The 21,797-nt window shown below is 41.5% G+C and overlaps 1 protein-coding gene across 1 annotated transcript; it reads left to right on the top strand.

Annotated features, from left to right (window-relative positions):
* The first annotated feature begins 34 nt into the window (after nt 1-34).
* On the top strand, nt 35-15,684 carry COMMD5 (COMM domain containing 5). The gene is made up of 7 exons (XM_064712520.1): nt 35-177; nt 2,205-2,365; nt 3,482-3,510; nt 6,807-6,857; nt 10,833-10,928; nt 12,615-12,690; nt 15,165-15,684. The coding sequence occupies exons 1-7, from the start codon at nt 36-38 to the stop codon at nt 15,264-15,266; spliced, it is 657 nt and encodes a 218-aa protein (XP_064568590.1). The 5' UTR covers nt 35; the 3' UTR covers nt 15,267-15,684.
* Nucleotides 15,685-21,797: the final 6,113 nt, after the last annotated feature.

Genomic DNA, 21,797 nt, shown 5'->3' with positions numbered 1-21,797 from the left:
CGGGGAGGGCGCGCTGGCGGGCGGCAGGCGCGGCCATGGCGGCCGGCGCGGCGCAGGGGCTCGGCGAGGGCGGCGGCGGCCGCGGGTTCCTGGGCCCGCGAGTGCCAGCCGAGGTCGAGGCCATGGCCAGGGGCGTGCAGGACGTGGGCAAGGAGACATTCCGGCGGCTCCTCAAAGGTAGGGCCCGTGCGGGGCCCGCGGGGCGCTGCCCCGGCGCCCAGGGACGCGCGGGGTTCCAGGCGGAGCCCGTGGGCAGCAGCCGCGTTCCCCGAGGAAGCCGTGGGTCCTCTCGGAAGGGCAAGGACAGCTCTTAGAGAGCTTCCAAAGGACACCCAAGGGTGTGGTGAAAGGCCATAGCGGGGAAACCGCCCGGACTAAGGTCACCTGCTCCGTTCGGTCTGGAGGGGGCTGAAGGGACACCGCAAAGCCGGCTCCAGCCTCCTCTCGACAGGCTGCGGACAGACGGACACTGATGCCCGCTCTGGTGACCAGAGACAGGACACGAGGGAACAGCGTAGTGCTGGGTCAGGGCACTTCAGCTTAGCTATGAGGAATAGATTCTTTCCCTGGCAGGTGCTGGGCCCTGGAACGGGCTCCCCAGGAAAGTGATCACAGCCTGACAGACCTCAGGGGGTGTTGGGACAATTCCCTCAGGCACATGATGGGATTCTTGGGGTATCCTGTGCAGGGCTGAGCTGGACTCAAGGATCCTTCTGGGTCCATTACAACTCAGAACATTCTGTGATTATGTGACAGCTGGAGGGCTGCAGCTGCAAGGCTGCAGCTTCCTGGAGCACTTCCCTTTGCTTTTCCCAACAGGAAGCTAGAGCTGAGCTTTAAATAAAATGAGGGGCTTGATTCATTGTATTCTACAACTCTGTGAAATAATGAGGAACGGATTTCTGCAGCTGTGGATGGGCCTCAGAATCAGCTGAGTGCTTTTAAAGTCATTCCTCTTCCATCCCTGTGTCCCAGAGCCAGCAGCCCAGTCCCTGTCAGGCTGTGTGTGGCAGTCAGAGACCCCTGGGCATCTACAGAACATGCAGGAGACAATACAGCAACCCCAAGGTGCAGGTGTCCTGTTCAGGTTGAGGCTGTAAGATTTGCAATGACTGATTTCATTTTTGTCTGTGAGGCTTCTCCCTTTAGTGAGAATTTTCTCAAGGCACCTTTGACCATCAAAATCAAGACTTACACAGTTGAGTAAATTATGGTATGTAAAACAATCATGGAATAATGGAAGAGTTGATTAGTGGAGTGAAAGCACAGCTTGCTGGAGGGTAGCTGCTGCCCAGCATGGTGTGACCCTGGCATGTTCTCTCAGCTAACATCTTGTCAGGGATTTCCTTTCTGATTTGAAGGACTCAAAACATCTGGTAGCTGGTTTGTCTCTAAAAGTGTTGCTGCACAGTAGCAGAAACAAGCAATGTATTCAGGGGCTCCTTGTAATACTTGAAATAATAAAGCTGTGTACAGGCAGAGGCATTTGGGACAGAAGTAAGTACACATGTTGAACTACATTTGCTGTCTAGTGCAGGAACATAGAGACTGAAAAGCCTTTTCAGTGCCAGGCAGCCTGACTGTATGGGTTTGATTTTGGTGTAAGCTATCACCTGCTTTCAGGAGTGCAATAAGTGCTTCCTACCATAGCAGGGGCGGACAGTCCTCCCAAACCAAGTGCCTGGAGCCAGGGCAGTGACCCCAGTGCAGGTCCCCCTGCAGTGGGTGGGCACAGCTTCCCTCTGCTTATGCAGAGCTGGCACAAATCCCCCATCACTGTCTGCTCCTGCTGGCCTGTGACTCACTGTTTGCAGGGCTGCAGTTTTTCCTCTGAAGGTTTTGTAATCTTTGAAGATGTGATGGATTTCAACACCGTTTATCTACATCGCTCTTGCACTTGCACCAGGTTTGTTTTTAGAGGCTGTTGCTGTTACTCTATTGCTAAACAAAGACTAATGTAAAAAATGAGATGCAGTTTCATGTACCTGGTCAGTTCACATGTAAAAACTGCATGTAACAGTATCTGAAGGTTATCCAGCCAGTGGTGTTGCAGGCTCTGCTACACTGTCTCAATAATTGATTTAATTTTTGTCTGTGAGGCTTCTCCCTGTGATGAAAGTTTCCTTAATGCACCTTTGACCATCAAAGTCAAGAGCTACACCGTTGAGTAAATCAAGGATTTTGCTTTTTTTTCTTATTCACAGTCACTGTTAATGCATTGGAAGGAAAAGACTGCAGGGAATCTGTCAGGCTGATTGCAGAAAGTGCTAACCTCTCAGAAGAGCAACTTGCTTTCCTCATCTCTGGCATGTACACCCTCCTCCGAGAAGCATTGAGACTCCCCTTATCAACTTTCAAACAAGAAGTAAGTTCTGGGAGTACTTGGAGCCTTGATAAGGTAAAAGCTGCATCAGACACAAGTCACCATCTCAATCTCATTTGCCTGGGTGGGAAAATGCACATAAAAATGATTCTCCAAGTTAAGGTTGTTGGAAGAAACTGTTAAAATCTGGAACTCATTATTTCACTTTTTGGGTAGATTTAGAGTGAGCTTTTTGAAAACATATTTAAGCTTCAGGAAAAAGATTCCTATATCTATTTCTACTTCAGTATCTTGTTCACTGTGCATGTTTGTTTTCACTCATAAATTAAAACCACCAAAGAAATCATAGCAAAATGTTATTTCACAGGCATCAACACTCTCTCTTACTGGGTGTTCACACATACCACTCATTTTTGCCCATGCTTTCAATTTCTCATATTTGTTTGCCTCCTTTGTTCACATTTCTTCCATAGAGGAAGGAAGGTATTAAGACCAGAACAATATAGTGGAATTTGGAAGAAAGTGCAGTTTCCATTTATGCTGTGGATGTCTGGTGTGAATATGCACACACCCACCATGTTCCCAACCCCTATCCCATCTTCATAGCTATTTTCTTAATTTTTCATTTTCCCTTACCTTACAATTTTCTTTTCTCATTTTTATGTGAGTGAGCCACTTCAGGGTTTCCAGTTTACCAGTTGTTTAAGATACAGCTTCATATTTACCCAGGCATACTGGGAAAGCTCCCATATTGCAGGAAACATAGTGGAAGTATGCTTTTAATATTCAGACCTTATCTTCTGCCATTTCCTTTTTCTTGTCATAGTTTAAACAAGTTACTGCAAAATATATTTGAGAATAAGGGCATATAGTGACTCTAAAAGAAAAATGTTTCTGAATAGTTACATAAAAGAAGTGACAGAAATGTTATTTTGAAAAACAAGGGCTTCCAAGATATTTAGGTCTTTAAATCACAACTTGATTGAACACTTCTGAAAATTCTTTTCAATGTATTACCAGTCACTTCAAAACTACTGGCACTCAAATTTAAAATTTTTGGGGAGAGATACCAAATAAATAACCACTATTGTGTCAGTAGGTAAGAAATTATAATTTGAGGCTATATCATGTAAAATTTCATCTTCCTTGTCTTTTCAGGTTTTTAAAGAAGACTTGAAGGAGCTCAGGTATGCCTGTATACACCAGTTCATTAAATGTTTGTTTTTTTCATGGCTTTTATGTAACTACTTGCCCAAATTAACTTTTTTACACTAAAAAGTTGATATGAAAATTACCTGTAAATACCTATTAATCCATCTGTTGCCAAACATCATGTAAAGGCAGAGGGAAAAAACAGATGTTGTGTAAGACTTGATTTAGCAGTGAGCATGAGCAGTTTTATTTCACCTGCTGGGTAGAATGGTCTGATTTATTCTGTAATGTAGGTTATGCAAATATGAGTGACCTTCTCTCTGCCATCCCCATCTTGCCCTGCAATATTTTTTTAAGTGTTTGGTAAGACAGTGGTAGCATTTCAGAAGCTAAGAACTGCCCTACTTCTTTCCTTCTTTGAAAGGTCAATGATATAACGTTCATGAAACCCGACCACCATGTTCAGCTATGATTTCTCGTGCCCATTACCCAAGAAATCATGACCTTTGTTACAGCCTTTGACAAAATCTATATCAGTCTTCCATGAGTATATCTGAAGGGATCATATCCTAAAAGCTAGAGGTCAGATGCTAGTAATATTTATAGGATTTCCCTTATTTCTGTATTCAGTACCAATGGGAGAATAACAGCAGTTGATGTTTTCTTCTGTAGTGGAACCTCTGCACCAAGGCTTAATTATTTTAAAACACTATTTTTGTACTTTTCTTTAACATTCTGATTGCTGCCTAGGAGAAATAGATGTTTCTAATTCTGTCTTTTTTCCTCCTTATTTGTCCATTAACCTGTACAATAATGGCTTTCTCCACATAAGCAGTTAAATCATAAGCACAATTTACTTTATAAGCAACTTCAGGCAAGCTAAAGCTGCAGATGTAATTGGGGTGTAATCAATGAAAGGTGGCATTTGGGCCATAGTGAAAGGTGCCTTGCAAGTTGATACAGTTTTGTCTGTGGCTCAGTGCTGGAGTTTGGCCTGCCTTTTGTCTTGAGAGCTCAAATGCAAGCTGCTGCCTCTGCCACATCATGGAGTTCACACCCAGGTTAAAGTAGGTCAGTAAGAAGCTGATGAATTGCTTTTGGCCCAGTGGGAGCTGGTGTCTTTTGAGGTGCACACAGAATGTGCCAAGCTTGATTATGGAATAATGAAGAATACTAAAGTTCTATGGCAAATTCTCTGGGGCTGGGTGAATATTCCTCTTCTGAGCAGTGGAGAAAGTTGGTATAGGAGTGTCAGAGGTCACTGTCTGGGCTGGCTGTGTCAGAAATGCAGACTCCCAGGTCCCTGTCCTTGCCATTTGACCACACTTCAATGGCTTATACTGTTGTAGTTGCATTTGGGAGTTTTTTTCTCACTTAATGATTTATTCATACATTTTACTCAGATACTTTTCAGTCTTGATGACCTTTTTTATATATTTTATATCTTGGTACATCTTTTTGTCTTATTGTTCTGGTTAATAGGGCTTATCTAGCAGCAATAGTTAGGTAACTGCATTTGTGCTGCTTGCAGACTTGAGTGTTTTATGGGCTGCTAGTTGCTGCTATGCCCCCATTATTCTCACAGTATTGGGACTCTTCCTAACTTCTACCCCTGACACATAATTCTGCCCATACAATATCCTGTAATTCTCAATTTTCTGGTGAGGTGCCTGATCTTGCCTTCTAGTTTTGATGAAGAGAGAGGCTCAAATACATGCCCAATTCTGATTAACTACATCAATATTACTAGTTTAAAAAAGTTGCAATTCCCTATTTCTTAGCCTGAGTGGTTGAGCCAGTGGGAATAAATTGTGGGTGCTTTTTTTTCCCTCCTCTCACAGATTATTTAATAACTTCATGACTCAGGCGAATAACATGGGACTGAGACATCTTCACACATTTCTTGCCCTTTGAGTCCCTTCCTCAGAATGTTCCAATGACAAGTGATAGCTATCTGTAGTTCAGACTGAACTGTGCCATGTTCTATCTTATCTGTGTCATGTCTGACTGTCCTCAAGTGTGCTGAGGAGCCAGGAACAGAATTTCCAGTGAGATCATTGCACAGCAAAAATAATGCAAACTCAAAGGTGGTGTTAATGCTTCTGTTTTAGTAATGCTCTTGAGTCAATCAAGTGTTGTGGTAGGTGTCATCATAATCATATTACAGCCCTGTCTCCAGCTATTCCACTACATAGTCAGGGTATCCAGTCAGTGTCAGGATGGGCTAAATGATACACTTGCACAAAAGTGTGAGTAATGTTTGCAGAAATAGTCTTGTCTCTTCTGAAAGTCAGACTCTTGCAGCCAAAAAACACTGTTCTAGTGCTTGCTAAAATGAATTTCTTTTTATCCAAGCACTATTTTAAAATGTGGTTTAACCCTACTTCTCCCCTTCTGAATTGAAGCTGTAGTAACTGCTGTTTCATCATCCCACTGTGTGAGCTGATGAGTTGTTTTTTCTCTGGTCATTAGACACTGTAAGCTCTTTAGGACATACAACTTCCTTGTTTGCTTTGATTTTCCTTTGATACACTGCTGTGTGTCTCAAGCCACTGGTGAGTAATGTCTCTGGGCACTGATTCATGGTGAGTGCTGGATTTAACTGTGGCAGCAGCTGTAGTGGCTTCTCCCACTTGTCCAACCTGCCTCTCTGTAGGAGGTTACTGTCCCTGTGGCACAGGCAGCTCAATGGATGGTGTTTGCTCTGTGCTCTTTGCAATTCACAGCCTGATCTATTGAACTGAAAATCAACAGTGGCTTGTTTGTAAGGCAACAGCAGTGTCAAAGGAATGGTGAAGGAGTGGAAAGGTGGGGGTAGATGGAGTGTGTTAGTCTCTTCAGCCAGTCTCCACATATGCTCCTTTGTAAGTAGGGCCTCTGTTTGAATGTTGAGAGGCAATTCCTTCTGTGTTCATTACACTGGAGGTGAAAATGAAATGAAACATGTCGTTTGGGATTTTTGAAAGCATGCATTGCTGGCCTGCCTTCTGCACTTGTCAGAGCCATCAGTAAATTTTTACTTGACTTTACTGAGAAAAGTTCAGCCAATACTGGATTCTTTTGAAATGCACCATTGCCATACAAGGTAGGATGGGCAGATGTAGCAGTTTTTAGGGCTCTTGATATATAAACACAGGTTGTCCTTTTGAGAGTCCTGACTGAATCAATACTGAAGTGCTTACATAAGAGCTGGCAGTTTTAAGCATTGGAAGATGGAAAATGTTGACACATCTTTTGTGTTCTGTAAGAGATTGAGGTTTTTTTCAGGTAAGGCCGTATAACTATGGTTACAAAAAATCCCTAACTGTTTTTTCTTGCTCTTCTCTTTCAGAATACCAGAAGATTTCATTGTGGACTTTTCCAGTGTAGTCTTTGGTAACAGGTTAGTGTCTTCATTGTGCAGACAGCAGGGCTGCACAGAGCTCTGCTGACACAAATCCTTGGTGTATTGAAGGAACAGCAATATTTTCCAAGTTAATGAGAACAAGACTTGTCCCATTATCTTGATTCAGCACAGTGTCATGTCCATCATGCATGGCAATACATGCATTAAGTAGCTTTCTTGCCAATTCTCAGTTTTTCTGTGTTCATCAGTTTTTCTAATGTTCTATAGACTGTGAGGTTGATCAATACCTACAGATGAAAAATGCAGTGCAGAATTACTCATTTTTACCATCATTATCATTGCTAGGCAGGCTACATAAGCCCCCTACCTGCTCTGGTTCATGGCAGCTCTCTCAGATAGCATTTCTCAAGTCTTAATGTACAGTTCAGTTGGGAATTCACACTGAGTGACTTGATGACAACACATATGAGATATCAAGTGCTCTGCCTGCTGAAATTCACTTTTTAAGCAACATTCCTCGGTAACTCTAGAGTAAGTTCTAAATTGAGAGCTTTTTGAACAGCCTGCCTCTTTTGTCACTTCTTGGGATTCCCTTTTTCTAGAAGTTTCTCTGCTCAACCATGTTTAGCCTATTCTACATCTAGAAATTAAAAATCTTGAATATTTTGAATATGCAAACTTGTACAGGATGAGGAGTTGGACTCAGATGATCATTGTGGGCCAACTCTCCTTCTTGAAACTTGAGGTCACTCAGCACGTGACATCACTAACCCAATGCTGCTCCAGATGCTCTGCCTGGAATCCCAATAATCATAGTTGTGGTTTTTCAGTTACCCTCAAGGGTCTGAGTGCTGCTACCAAAGCTAAAAATATTTCTCATTTCTTTGATTAAGATCTTGGCTTACAGATAAAGGTTCTTGGAGTAAAAATAAATTCAGTCATCTAGTCTTTTCTTTGCTCTTCTGTTTGAATTATAGGTGTTAAGAATGCAAAATTCATGGTTGCAAAGTGGAAATACTGCTTGCAGTAGGGAAGGAAGATAAATTTAGATGTAATTTGAAGCATGCATGATTGTCTGTTTTCTACTGTGAAATCACGATGCTGGAAAATTTAGCTTTTTCTCATTTTGAAAGCTGTGATTATCCAGTGTAATCTTCCTCTGTGTTTTGAGACCAGAGATGAACACCTCAGGTTTGATTTTTAGACAGATCTGCTTCTACAATCTTAAATGTAACACTGAATCATACATATGCTTATTGAGTTGTAAATATATATATATTTGTGATGGTAAGAGGTGCATTAGCATGAGATCAAAAATTCAGTAATTCAGTATGAGCTAGATAACCCAGAAAAATCCATTTTTAATACTTTTCCTGGCATCTTATCTTATTTTTGGACTTCTTTTCACTAAACAACAACTCTGAAGTATTTGGCATTTGTATTTGTGTCCCCACAGTTCCACCAAGCTATGTAGACTGAAAGAAAAACTTGCCACAGCAAATAACTACATGAAATTGAAACTGTCTTTTAAGGGGAAGGATAACACTAACTTCACCCTCTCTGAATATTTATAATAAATGCACTGCTTTGTTTTTTTTTTTTCCTAATGGTGTACCTTTAGTTTCTACCAGGAGGGTGCATTCTGTGTGCCATTTGTCAGCATTGCACACATACAAGTTTGTTCAGCCTTCCAACTCAGTGGCCTGCTAGGCATGTCTTGTTATGTGCATAGGGAACCCTCCAGAACTTGTCTTTAGTTTTGGTACTGGTCAGTCAGCTGCTGCTCCAAGTTCTCTAATCTTTCATTTTCGAGTTGCATTCTTTAGGAGGTGATGTTCTTGTCACCAGGTGTATTATCCTTTCCACCACAGCTTGTGGTCTCTAGGATGGCCTTTACCTGATCCTTGGTCTTTTGCTTGTTCTGCCCTCTGCACAATGTGCTGACAGTATATTGCAGTTGCTGGCACAGAGTGTTTACAAAATGTAATTATAGGCTATAGATTTTAGATGTAAGATTCATTGAGTCTTTTCTGCTCCATTTTGCTATTCCTCTCAGAAATCAATGGCTTGATTAGCAGCCTGTGTAATTTCTGTATGCATGTTGGCCACTAGGCACATTCTGTCATCTTTGCAGGATTCTTGCAGTTCCCATTGTGGTCTTGTCCAAGCTGGGAAGGTCCTGACAGAAGCTTAAACTAAGCTATAGAAGCTGTGACTCTTCCTAGGAGAATGGCACAAAAGTGCAGTCCTGACCAGAAATAAAGCTTTGTGTTTGACCACAGAAATGCCATCTCTCAACAGTATTCAAAGCTTCCCCTCTGTTTGGGAGGTTACCATTTCTGCTCTTTCCCACCACTGCTAAGTAGAATATCTTTCTGTTTTTAAAACTCCTTTCTTCCCCCAGGTTGCAGGTGCTGCACTGAATGGACTGACTTCCATTGATGGGAGTTAACATGTCTTAAGGAAACAGTAGCAGTGTGGCTATTTTTAGGGAGTCTCCAACTTAAGCAATACTCTGGCAGCAGCTCTCCTCTGAGGGAAAGGCCTGTTCTTACTGTTTAATCCTGCTAATGACTGTTCTGGACTCCAGCTCCTCATGGCTGCACCCAGCTGTGCTGACCTACTTCCTATCCAGGGGCTGACAATGAGTAAATGAGTAAGAACCAGCTGATCTACTTTTTTGCTCATTTCTTTACCATGCTATTAGGAATGTGTCTCACTTCCAACACCACCCAGCCTCCCCTCAACAAAGAGATAAATTCTTTCTTATATCACCTTTGCAAAATGCAGGACACTTGGAGGATCTCAGCCTGTGAGTCCCTGTACCTTATCAGAACATTAATCTTTCTGGGCAGTTTCTAAAGGCCCAGCTAACTTGCACACAAGAATCTCATCAGTGATGTGAGACTGCCATTCCTTGGTTTGCTCAGAGAGGATTCCTTTCTGATGCAAAGTCTGTAATTAGATTATGTCTAGCACCATGGATAAAGGATGTAATGTTTCTTATCCTGCCCTTAGTGGAAGTACTGGAGTAGCCTTGAAATGTACTGCAAATAAATTCCATGGACATGAGATGCTTAGAGAGAAAAAAAAGAGTAACACAAAGTCCAGAATCCACCTCCTGAATGGACCAGCACAGTGACCTCATTCTGAAATTATTTCTGCATGTATATCTAATGGTTATTATGTATTTGTATCAGATTTGCTGTTTAGTTATCCAGAACTTAGCATGTTGTTAAAATTTTGAAAGTTGTCAACCATCTGAAGTTTAATTGCTCTTAATTCCCCCACAGAAATAAACTAGGGCTTGGTCAGCCTGATTCTTCCTGCAATATGAGTAACAAATGAAGTGCTTGGCTTCTTACACATTAGACTAGGCAAAAATCTTAATGGCTGAGCTGGGGTTGGCAGTGAACATTCTGTAAGGAACTTACAGTTTGTAAATTATATTGGATCAACAAGAACTACTGTGGGGTTTTTTAAATATGCTTCAAAATACACTCAATACACTAATATTATATTTTAAAATATTGCTGCTTGCAAATACTAATGGTTTTTGCTGAGGAAGAACAGTGATCTTATGCAACTGTTTTGCCTAAGTCATCTGTCTTGTCTCTGCTTGCTTGTTCCTGTTGGATTTGCATGAAGGTAAGGATATGTTTACAGATCCCTTTCTATGCCTCACAGTTGCATATAATTGAAATAATAGGTATGCCAGCCACCACAATGACTCTTACTAATCTTTGTAGTGACATCAGTTTACTAGAATTATACAGTCACTTGGTCTCTTTTTTCAACATGGACCATAGTTAAGCATAGAAAAAGGGGATAATCTGAGCACAACTATCTTAAATCCACAAAAACTCTGCTTATTCAGAACTCTTTAAGTGAGGACAAGAGGAGGAGAGAAATTCTGGACAGGTTTGTATTGATGAATTCTATTTTCTCTTTAGATTGTTTCTTCTTTTATGGATTTACATTTCAGTCTCCTATTTCTGATCCACTCTCCAGGCGTCCCCCTTCTGAAGGCACAGCTCTGGTACAAAGAAGTCGGCTGCCAAGTATCCAGGACTTCAAGTGGAGAGTGGATGTAGCTATATCCACAAGGTACAAAAGAGAATCATGCACATCCCTGGAATTACCTAAGATTAAACTGATTTCTTGTGCTGCTGAAACATTTTAATGGGGTCAAAATGTGCCTTGCTACTAGGGATTGGCAGGTAGCCTTAAACAGTAAGATACAGGCGGAATTTTCTGAACAGTGTAGAAGTCGGTGTATGTAGACTTTACTGCTGGTAACATTTCAAAGTTTAAGTCTCTTATTTTAAAACTTAACAGAGCTGGTACAAATCAATAGATCCTGGTGATAATGGCAATTATTCAGACTGAGCCTCAAGCAGCTAGACAAGCTCTTAGTTTTACTGGAACAGGCGAGGGTATTCATCTATTCAACTTCTCAAGCAGATCATCATTTTTTGCACGTTAAATGAATTTCCATCTCTTGTACTCTGCTTCTACAGAGAGAAGTTTCAGGCCAGCACCTTTACACTGCCATAGTTATGTAACTGGTCACTGAACTACCTCCTAGTTTCTTTCACAGCAGGAGTAAAAGCCTTTGAGATCATCCTGCCTGTGCCTGCAGTGAACAGCTTCTTACCATCTGCCACAACAGAGGCATGTGGGGGATGGATCTTTGGCTAGACCCAGAAGGAAACAGAAACCTGTTGTCTGTGCTGTTTGCTCTCTGTCTAGTCCTAACCAGGACAGACCAAGCTGAAAGAAATTAGATGATCCAGTCTTTGTTAGTAGTGTAATTTGTTAGCATGAGTGACTTCATGTTGTGTGTCTGAATACCTGCATCTGGGAGAGAGTGCTGTCTCTTTGGTGCCAGGGATGCCCATGGCTGATCAGGAACTGTCTTCCTGAAATCAAGGAAAAAAACTCCTAAGAGAAAATTGGAATGGCCACAAGCTGCTAGTTCAGGTGACTTTCTGATGAGCAGTGCTGTAAGCACCACACAGGTATCGCTCTGTAGAAAAAGAGTCGATACTGATAGGAGAGCAAAATGTCCAGGTAAACATCCTCAGGCACAGTGCTTGCAAGCTGAAAGCAAATCCTATGATTTGTTTTCCAAACTACGCAGGAGGAGCAATACATTACCAGTTTTTGTTTTCCTTCCTTTTAATTTTGTTTTCAGTTAATCTTCCCCCTGGGATTTCTTGTTTATCATCCAGCAACAGCCTCTGCAGGGAGGTATGGCAGCTTTGGGCTGTAGTGCCTGTCTGTACCTGAGCAGGCTTTGGCAGTGTCAGTTGATGGAAGCTGCACAAGAATGACTCACTTCCCTTCTTTGGGTCATCAAATAAAATAACACACAAATTTAGGATGAAGCCTGGAAGAGGCTGATTCCCCGAATGAGGTGGCAGTTGAACGTATGAAGGGATGGAAATGATTAATGCAGCATCATAAACTGCACAAGAAAACTGTGCAGTATTATTAGCAGTACTTGGCCAGCTCTTATCCCTATCAGAGTCCTACTAAACCAATTATGTAAAAATGAAAATGCTCCTAAACTTGCAGTTACTAAACTATTAATTAAATGTTAAGTCTCAATGCTGAGGTAAATTGGACAGAGCTGTTGTGTTCATGAGTTTCCAGCCAGACTCTGTGACTGAAATTACTCATGTTCTGTGTAAAGCCTACATGAACATCTAAAATTGTTAATGTGCAATGCTGTACTCATCACAGTGCTGATCTGTACTGCTGTAATCCTAATGATGTAAATAATTTCAGTTCACTGGCCCGTGCACTCCAGCCATCCATTCTGATGATGATGAAGCTTTCAGATGGGACAGCTCATCGCTTTGAAGTAAGTCTGATTGCCATAATAAATAGTAAGGAAACCACTTCTAGTTTTATTTAGAAAGTTGAATTATTACTTAAAAAACTAAAGCTTTTGTAAATGGTGTGTTACCATTGGTTGGTTTGCTTTGGAATCCTTCATGTTCAGTGTAGCTACATAAAGTATTTAATGAAATACCAATCAAAATATTTTCATACCTTGTTCCTGTACATGTTCTGCTGACCTGCAATGTATTAGAAGAACATTAATTACTGGAAAGCACTATTACATAATGTCTGGTTTGATTAAAAGTTATGAGGTTGTTATGAACTGTAACCTTCAGACCTGATGTTGTCTCTTGAGGGCAGAAAAATTACTGGGATAGTTTATATCATGTATGAGACACTTGTAAACCTTCTGCATTTGGCAGAGAATGGTAACATTCTTTTCTGTGGCAGAGGTAATTTTATTCTTTTTCTTCAGAACTGTTCTGGCTGCTAGAAAGTAAAAAAAGCCCTCTTTGCTTGTTACAGGATTAGTCAGTGGCAGTATTTATGACACTGTACCTAAAGGCTTGCCAGAAGATGGCATAAACTCTTCCATAATTTTAACCTTTGGAAAGGAATGCTATTTGTTCTATAAATAGCATGGTGGTGCGTACAGGAATTCAATGCACAGCAGGCATTGTTACATTTGAACTCTGTACAGATTTTGGCTTCAGTTCTCTCATTAGTAGTAGTCTAGAAGAAGCACCAAAGCCCTCTGGGTTGAAAGAGGTAGACTGATTTTGCTGTTGAATTGTTTTGCAAGAAAGCATCTGTAGAGAAGGGCATAAATTCTGTGCTACATTGCAAACTGTTGGGGGTGTGACATCACAGGAGATCAAATTTACCCCTCTGGACTGTCCAGCTCAGAGCATCCCATACACTGTGTTTGAGGGCTTCCATGGAACTTAAATGATGCCATGCACTCCAGGTTAACCCTTTACAAAAGGGTAAGTTTCACTTGTGAGGATAAAATCTAGTTTATTCACTTTAGTTCCTGGCATATCATGTCCAGTGTTGGTCCTGTTGCCATTTTTTCTGACTGTTTTGGTTTGATTTTAGGGTTTGTTTTTTGTGGTTTTTTTTCCTCAATGTGGAAAACCTTTAGTTATTCTGCAGTGAAGATGTGTTTGTCCAGCACATGCAGGAGTGCAGATATCTGATAACAAACAGTGTGCTTCTCCTAGAATCAGCTCTTTGCTGTTGCTGCCTCTTGGATCTGAATGCCAAGGGTGTGACTTCAGACAGGATTTCTAGATCTGATGAGAGGTCTTCCCACAGTTAGCTCTTTGGAATAAACTTGTGTTCTGGTTTGAGTAAGCAAGTTTATGCAAGTAAACATAGTCCTCAGATGTTCAGTTTTCCTTTATTTGAACACATTCAGAATGTTGTGCTAACTAACAGGGCTTATGTAAGATGGTAAGTCCAGAGAATAATTCTGTTGTGAACAGTTTTAAAATGTGTATAGCACAGGGAGAAGTTACACTCTTTGGTCTCCATTTGGTATTTTAATCACAGTGTGGCTTCTGACTGAAGTTGTTTTTTTTAAGCAGTGGGAATTGCAGCATTTTGAGTCTTGTTGTATATATGTCAAAAGTGAAAAGGACATGGTGCCTTTTTATGCATTTCTGATATATGTGGAAAATGCAAATCAGGTGTTGGATTCCTCTCATATAATTGGTATCTGTGCCAGAGTGGGCAGGAGGATGACAAGGGGCTCTGCCAAAAGAACTGCTGTCTTCAGTGCAGTTCTAGGCAGTGCTGTGCAGACTGTGTGGGACCAGGCAGACTGCACTGGGCACTCGTGTGAGTGTGTGTTTGTGCACTGCACTGGTGTCACCAGGCTGTGCCTGCACCCAGATGGGGGTCTCTGTCTCATAGATAAAATTTCCATCCACTGGGTTTCTCAGGCTTGAAATGGTGAGGCCATGAGTCTCCTGCACAGTTGAAAATGCTTAGTGTGTTTAACCCTAAATCTTTTGCCTTCCACACATAGTGGAAGTGCCATTTGCTCTTGAGGTTGCTGCCAAGTGTCTGGCCTTGAGTCTCAATTTCTTTGTCTTGCAAGTTTGGGCAAGCAGAATATCTTGAATTTGTTTCTTGAGAATTCTGTAGTCTCCACGACCTTCCAGATGTTTTTCCTTCCAGTCCATGACTTTTATATCACCCCAGCAGCTCTCAATTTACATCCTTGAGTATTTCTTTTCTCTCATCAGGCAGTACAGAAAATGTATAATCTAGGTGTTATTTCTGGTTTTTTCCCACTCTTCTTTTCCATGGGAATTTAGTTGAATTACCTGAATTTTATTAACCTTAAATCCTTTGTCTTAAGTCTGGAAAAATTAAGTATTTTAAGAGAAATTTGCCTTACACTGCAGAATGTTCCATATCCATAGGCACGCCCTCGTCAAGTTCGTGCCATGTCTTGTGTTTTCTAACCTGAGCATTCTGTTTCAGGTGCCAGTTGCAAAGTTTCAAGAACTGAGATACAATGTTGCCCTTATACTAAAGGAAATGAATGATTTGGAGAAGAGGAGCATACTGAAGATCCAAGACTGAACACTTTTAAATTGGGAGTTTATGGAAGAGATCTGAAACCCTCAGCATGTTCAGTGAATGCAAAACAGGGGACCATCACCACTTTGCCTCTATGAACTTAAATGTGGCATTTATGATGTCTGCTGTAAATATTTTTTTTTCAATTCAAGTGTTTAAAGCACAAGCTCTTTTTGTAAGACTTAGGAAAAACAAAACATTTATCTATGAAAAAAAAGTATAATGCTTTTGTGAACATTTTTGCATGATTCATCAAAACATTTTTTAAATAACCATCTTAATAGATGTTAGAGTCATTTATCTCTGATTATGATTCATAATTCTAATTTTTTTGATAGTGTGCTACGGAAGCCCTATCAATGTGTATGTATCATAAGAAAGCTCTGCAATATTTCAAATAAAAAATAAAATAACAAACCCACTCCTGCCTTCTAGTATGACAAATGTGATCTTGAGTTTTTCATAAAATTGTTGCCTCATTTCTTATTAAGTGACTATAGTTTAGCTATGGGTAGTTAAAGGCAAATTTGGAAGACTGGATCAAGAAAGAAGTATCATCTGGGCTTCCAGGACTAATTCCATGGAATTACAGCAGTGGAGAGGTGAAATCTGTTTCTTTATCTGGTTGATCAGAATGGACTAAATAGCTGTAATCTCCTAGTTTTGTGACTGGAATGCCTGCCTCTTGTTTCATGTGCTGCCTGTGTGTTTGATTCCATGGAATCAGCTGCCATGAACAGGCAGAAGCCTCTGGCCCTGCAGTGGTGGTGAGCAGCAGGAGGCAGGGATCTTGTAACCCACCCCAGCTCATCAGTCCTGCAGGCCAGACCCCAGGATGAAGGTCTGCCTACAGCTGGGGTGGAAGTCACAGGCAGGGGGATATCCAAGCTGCCAGGCTGAGAATGCAGTTCAGCACAGGCTGAAGTGTCCTGAGCTGCTCAGGCAGTTGGACTGGATGGTCATTGTAGGTCCCTCCCTTTGCACTAGAATAGTCTGTTCTGAGTTACTCCTTTGGTGAATTTACCTTGGAAGGACTCCCTTAATGTGAAACATGTTTCAAGTCTCATTTAAATGCTGTGGGACCACATGTATGTCCCTAAGAGCTTAGCCAAAAAACTGATGAGTTCCTCACTCCTTGGCTGAATGAATTTTCCCCAGCAGCAAAGACAGGGGGGCTGTGAGCAATTGCCCAAAGACAGCAGGCTGTGGCTCTGGAACTTGGTTTCTCAGAAGTCAGATGTACTTCAGAAAGCACATGCCACTGCTGCTGTTAAGCACTGGCTTATTCCAGCTAATTGCAGGGTTTCTATCACAGAAATACCACCCATATTTGTCTCTTTCATGTTTTATGGTTGTAGAACTTGCCTTTATCTTCCTCACTCCCTGCAGAAAATTACTGAAATTAAAATTGTGGGTTAAGGAGGCCTTTTACACTCCCACAGATGTTTGTGTAGGAAAGGATGACTTGCCTTTTGGATTTAAAAAATCACAACAAACATAGTAAGACTTATTTGTCATACTTCTAAAGAGGAGACTTCTTTGACAGTAGTCCATACCAATCTAAAGATAGCTGAATAGCTGTGGTCCAGAAAGCTTTTAAAACCTGTGCAAGAATGTGTCCTGTAGTTTCAAATAAACCATCAGCAGGATTTCAAATTGTTCAGAAGCTTCCTGTTCCATTTGCTTTGTAGTGGACTCATCAATAACTTCCAGCTTTGATCCATACTCTGCCTCTTAGTCTTTTAACTTCCAAGTGGACTGCAGACTGCATTAATTCCTCTATAAAGCTTGTTCATCTTCCTTGTTCTTACCACAGACTGTGAAACAAAACATACATCCTTGTGTTCTTTGTTACAGTTCCCTTCTGGCTGCTCAGATTTGCATTGTTGCAAACTGAAAATGTATCCCAGCTAAACCTAAGTGAAGTAATTTCAGACAAAGGGAATTTTGCTGCATGGAGGTAAAATGACCTGTTGCTAAAGGCATTTGCACAGTCATTTCTTACTGCTCAGAGCAGAGGAATCCATGAATACCTTCTAGAATATATTCATTTGGTGGTTCTCTAACAGCAATTGTTCATGTTCTTCAGAACTGGAAAGACTTCTTGACTGGATTTGTCATGTTCTCTGGACCACTTAGTCTTGAATTTGTCTTGCCACACATTAAGCAGCAGTTTACTGTAATTGGAGGGTTACCATGTATGCTGATGGGTGCTTGAAAACTTGGGGAGCTCACTCCTCTGTACTTAAGAATTAATTTGGCCTTTCCTCCTGAGAGATTAATAAAGCAGAAGTTGTCACCAAAATGGCTAGTGGGAGTGCATAGCAGATAACTCCTCAGTTTTGCTAAAATGAGAGTCTTCAAAACATTGTTAGGTTTTTCAGAATTCAATAATGAATTACTTGTTGAATATTTGTTCAATGCTGAAATATCTTCTTTCTTCACAACTGAAACACCCTGGAATTTGAATTTCACTGAATTTCTGTCTGTAGCCCTTTCATTCCAATGCAGAACAAAAGTAACCTTCTAAGAATCTGGGTATGTCTGAACAGAAATTATTTTATCCCAGTCACTCCAGGTTTGGTTATGCTTCAAGGGCACATTGTGAATCCCCCTTTCAGTGTCACACAGTGAGAGACACAGCCTGAGTGGGATGCTTGCTTTGCCAGTCCTGAGGTCTTGTCAAGCTGATCACCAGCCAGTCATCAATTAGGCAGGCAGGGGTTTGTGTGGGAAGGGCACTGGGGATTTTTTCTTATTCCACAGTTCATGGACCAGTAAGCAACAAGAACCTTTTGCAGGCTCTGTTGGTATTTTTCCTTGAGAAACAACACCCTGAGATAGCATTGCTCTCTCTATTGGCGCCTTGCATTCATTTAAACTGGATCATGTATTTGTGTCTTAATTGTAGTGATTTTCTAACCATGGCATATGAACATAAACTTCTCTACTAAGCCTTTTCTTTCATGTCCTTTATAGAGGACAGAACATTATGTCTTTTCTTTCAAGATTAATTAATTTTAAACAGATTTAAAGTAAAACTTGGACTTGATAGTTTCTCAATGTAAATCATGTGTGTATGATAGCAAGGATGTCCACTACCTGAAGGAGGAGTCAGAATAGGCAGAATGCAAAATAATAGGTAAAGATAGTTGCCAAAAGTCATTCAGAGGTTCAGTGGCAAAATAACACAGAAGAACACACACATCTTCTCCTCTTGTTCCCTGTGCATATGTTAGTGCAGCTTCCTGACATAATGGTCAGGCTTCCTGCTTGGTGCTTTTTGGAAATTGCCTCAACTGCAAGGGCCATCAGTCAAAATCTGTTCTTGCTATGGACTATTGCAGCACGTGCAGAACACATGGAAATGAAAAGCCATCTGTATTTGTGATGGGACTTTTCACATCCCTTCTTCCACTGGAGAAGGAGCTCAGTCCGTGTGACTGGTTTGGAATTTCACACTTGAGTTAGCTGTGCTTGAGAGGGGAGCAATGCAGGTTTATTGGTGGCTTTTGTGGACGCAAAGCCTGATGCAGTTTATGGATTCAGAAGAAAGCCGAAGAATGTAGTCATGCTCTCATGCTGCTTGTTATGCCAGCCATTAACTGCTGGAAGAAGATCAGTATTGTGCTCATTGTCATTAAAAGGAAGAAATTAAACCTCCCTTTGCAGAGAAATCATACAAGGGAGATGTGCTTTTGCAGAGTGAGTCACCTCCTCACTTTAACTTTTTCTGTTTAAGTAAAGGATAAATCCGTTCTTGATCTCATGAACAATGCAGGTAGGCAGGAGGGTGCTTTTTTGCCTCTTTCTTTTTTTTCTTTTGCCTTCTAATCAAGTACACCTCATGACCTACTGCTGCTCCAAGTCCATGAATATATGCATGAATGTATGAAAACTATGCTTTCAGGATGTGTTATATAAAAACACCCCAGCATATCTAGATTATGTATGATCAATTCACCCAGATGTTTTTGCTAAAAAAGTCTCTGCAGAGCCAGGCCTGATATCAGAATCAAATATTTAGTAGTTGTTTGACTTCTAGTGAACAGTAAATTAGTATCTTGGCTTTAAAGTATTTTGCCGTTAGTGACTGTACGGCTCACTCTGTACCTGTCACACCCCACCAAGTACCAACATTTACCAAACACCACACATACCAGGAACTAGGAGAGGCACAGCCAGCTGCTTTCTCCCCTGAAAAAAGGGTCACAGAGTTGTTGCCCATGGGCCATCTGTCATAAGCTCTTAACTATTTGCAGGCTTGGGATAAAGCTCTGTGTTCTGAACCCTCCTCAGCACACAGCTCCCACCACAGGGAGTAGCTCATAAGCACAGCTGCTCTTTTCCCTTGAAATGTTTCAGCCATGTCCTGCTGGTAGAGAAGAATTCCCAGAAGTGCATTTCCCAGTGCCTTTCTGAGACTCCTTTCAGCCCAGAGTGCGCAGACTGCCAGCCAGCTCTGCAGCTGCTTTCATACATGGAGAATAGGAACTGTGCAAGTTCCTTGCAGAGCACAAATGCTGATTGCATTTCCTATGATAAATCTATTCCCCTTCCTAGCTTGAATTCATGTTCTGTTAGAAACCCTCCTTTTATACCATGACTTATCTCTTTAAGTGTCTGCTATGTAACTATGTAAATACTGGTGGCGTTTCTCTGATAGAGATTGTCACTGCATTGCTACTGGTAACCAGTGGTTATGTCACTTTCCCTCGCTTGAATAGGCTTTGACTCATAGTGGTTTTCAGGACAATGGTTATAAAATAACACACTGAGGGGTTGCCGAGACTATAGTTTTGCAATAGAGACAACTGCTGACCTCAAGGCTACAAGAAAGCATTTTTCTTCTTTTTCTTAAGGGTTTTATTCTTTAATAGCATGAGATTTTCTTGCATGGAAGTTTGGAAAAAAAGAAGTCTATGTTAGCAAGCTGGAGCCTGGAGGGAAAACCCCACACTCCTGAGCACAAATGCTCATTCTTTCTAACTCTTCCGAAGCACTGCTTAACTGAAATTTTAAGTGCTTCACATGTCCCATCTTTCTTTGGTTTACTTGCTGGCAGCCTGTGCCATACTTTGGATTATTGTCTGATTTAAATGATGGCAGAAAGAAGTACTGAAACCAGTGCTTATTCAATTCTTTTTCTAAATAAAGGACTTGCTTGAGAACAGCAGTTAGATGTTAAACTTTTTCTTTCTTTTTTTTTAAAGATTCAAGAACCCTAGAGACAAGGGCCAAATTTTTGGCAGATGCAAATTGTCCTTATATCACAAGAATCAAAAGACAATTGAAGGGTCTGATGGCTGGCTTCTGTTCCCAGGTACAGATCTGATTTTCTGTATGAGCATAATGTTGCCTACACATGGACACAATCATCACAGAATTAGTGTGTATAATTAAAAGTTAAAATCCAGATTTTAAGCAGCTTTAAACTATTTTGTTTTTAATCTAAGGTAATCTGAATTTTCTTAAGTATCCTCCCTAAGCAAGGTCTTGCAAAACTAAGGTTGCCTCTCCTTCCTTACATCTTTTCTCCTGTCCATCCAAGTTCCACAGGCAGGGCTTGTCCCTTAATACCTGCTTAGCTCATGCAGTCTAAACTGGGGAGTCCAAACACTTCTGCAAGTAAGAAAATGGAAATTAATTCCTTCAACCCCTCTCTTGAGCTTCATGAGGAGGCTGACTATATCAGTAATAGGACATCATCAGAAATTTCAAATTCTGCAGTGGATTTTAAGACAGTGTGAAAAGTGCTCTATATTTTTAGAGCGTAAGTGTATGTATACATAACATGGGCATTTCTGGTAACTGTAAATATGCATAAAGCTGCAAACAAAAAGCATTACACAACTTCTTTTGGAACAGCTTCTTTTCTGTAGTAGCACAGGTGATTTTCTCCCTAGACTACATTTAGCAGAGACAGTTACACAACTAGTGCAACTGTCTCATCTAACAAGAATTGGTGGGAACACGCAGATTGAAACGGTCAACAGAGCTGCTCTTAAATAAAACAAAGATACATCACAAGGCATGTGCTTCTTCTTCGAGAATCTGGCACGGATAGGTAGAGCTGTGCAACATGCCACACTGCAAAACTAAATAAACAGAACAATGTTTTCCTTAGTTGTTCTAAAACCAGGAGTACCTGACATTAAAATAGCTTCACTACTCCGTAGATTCCCTTAAAGAGAATGATTAACTGTGCAGCTACAAAGCTTCGCGATTCCAGCTCTAGCAGGAAACGGCATTCTCGCTTTTCAAAATCACTCCGAGCCGATGTTTCTTTCGCGTTACCGGAGGTACCAAAACACCGGACCCTGGAACGAATTCCGCGTCTCACCGGGGCGCCGGTGCAGCCCAGCGGGTCCAACCCAACTCCGCGCCCGGTGCGCCGGGTGGGCAGCGCTCCGCAGCCCGGGGCCCCAGGCTCTCCGTACGCTCAGACCCCGCCGGGACGGGGTGTCCGAGGGGGCGGAGAGGGGCAGCGAGCCCCGGGCCCGGTTCGGGGCGGCCCCTCCCGGTGCGGGCCGG

The sequence above is a fragment of the Zonotrichia leucophrys genome, chromosome 4A, assembly GCF_028769735.1.
Source record: "Zonotrichia leucophrys gambelii isolate GWCS_2022_RI chromosome 4A, RI_Zleu_2.0, whole genome shotgun sequence".
NCBI lineage: Eukaryota > Metazoa > Chordata > Aves > Passeriformes > Passerellidae > Zonotrichia > Zonotrichia leucophrys.
The sequence above is the reverse complement of the archived record's forward strand: the minus strand, read 5'-3'. Positions and strand labels throughout refer to the sequence as shown.

Excerpts from the sequence above, each read along its gene's own strand:
- COMMD5 (XM_064712520.1), top strand. The coding sequence starts at position 36 with ATGGCGGCCGGCGCGGCGCAGGGGCTCGGCGAGGGCGGCGGCGGCCGC. Across the intron at positions 3,511-6,806 it reads GAAGACTTGAAGGAGCTCAG|AATACCAGAAGATTTCATTG; the intron begins GTATGCCTGTAT and ends CTTCTCTTTCAG. Across the intron at positions 10,929-12,614 it reads GATGTAGCTATATCCACAAG|TTCACTGGCCCGTGCACTCC; the intron begins GTACAAAAGAGA and ends AAATAATTTCAG.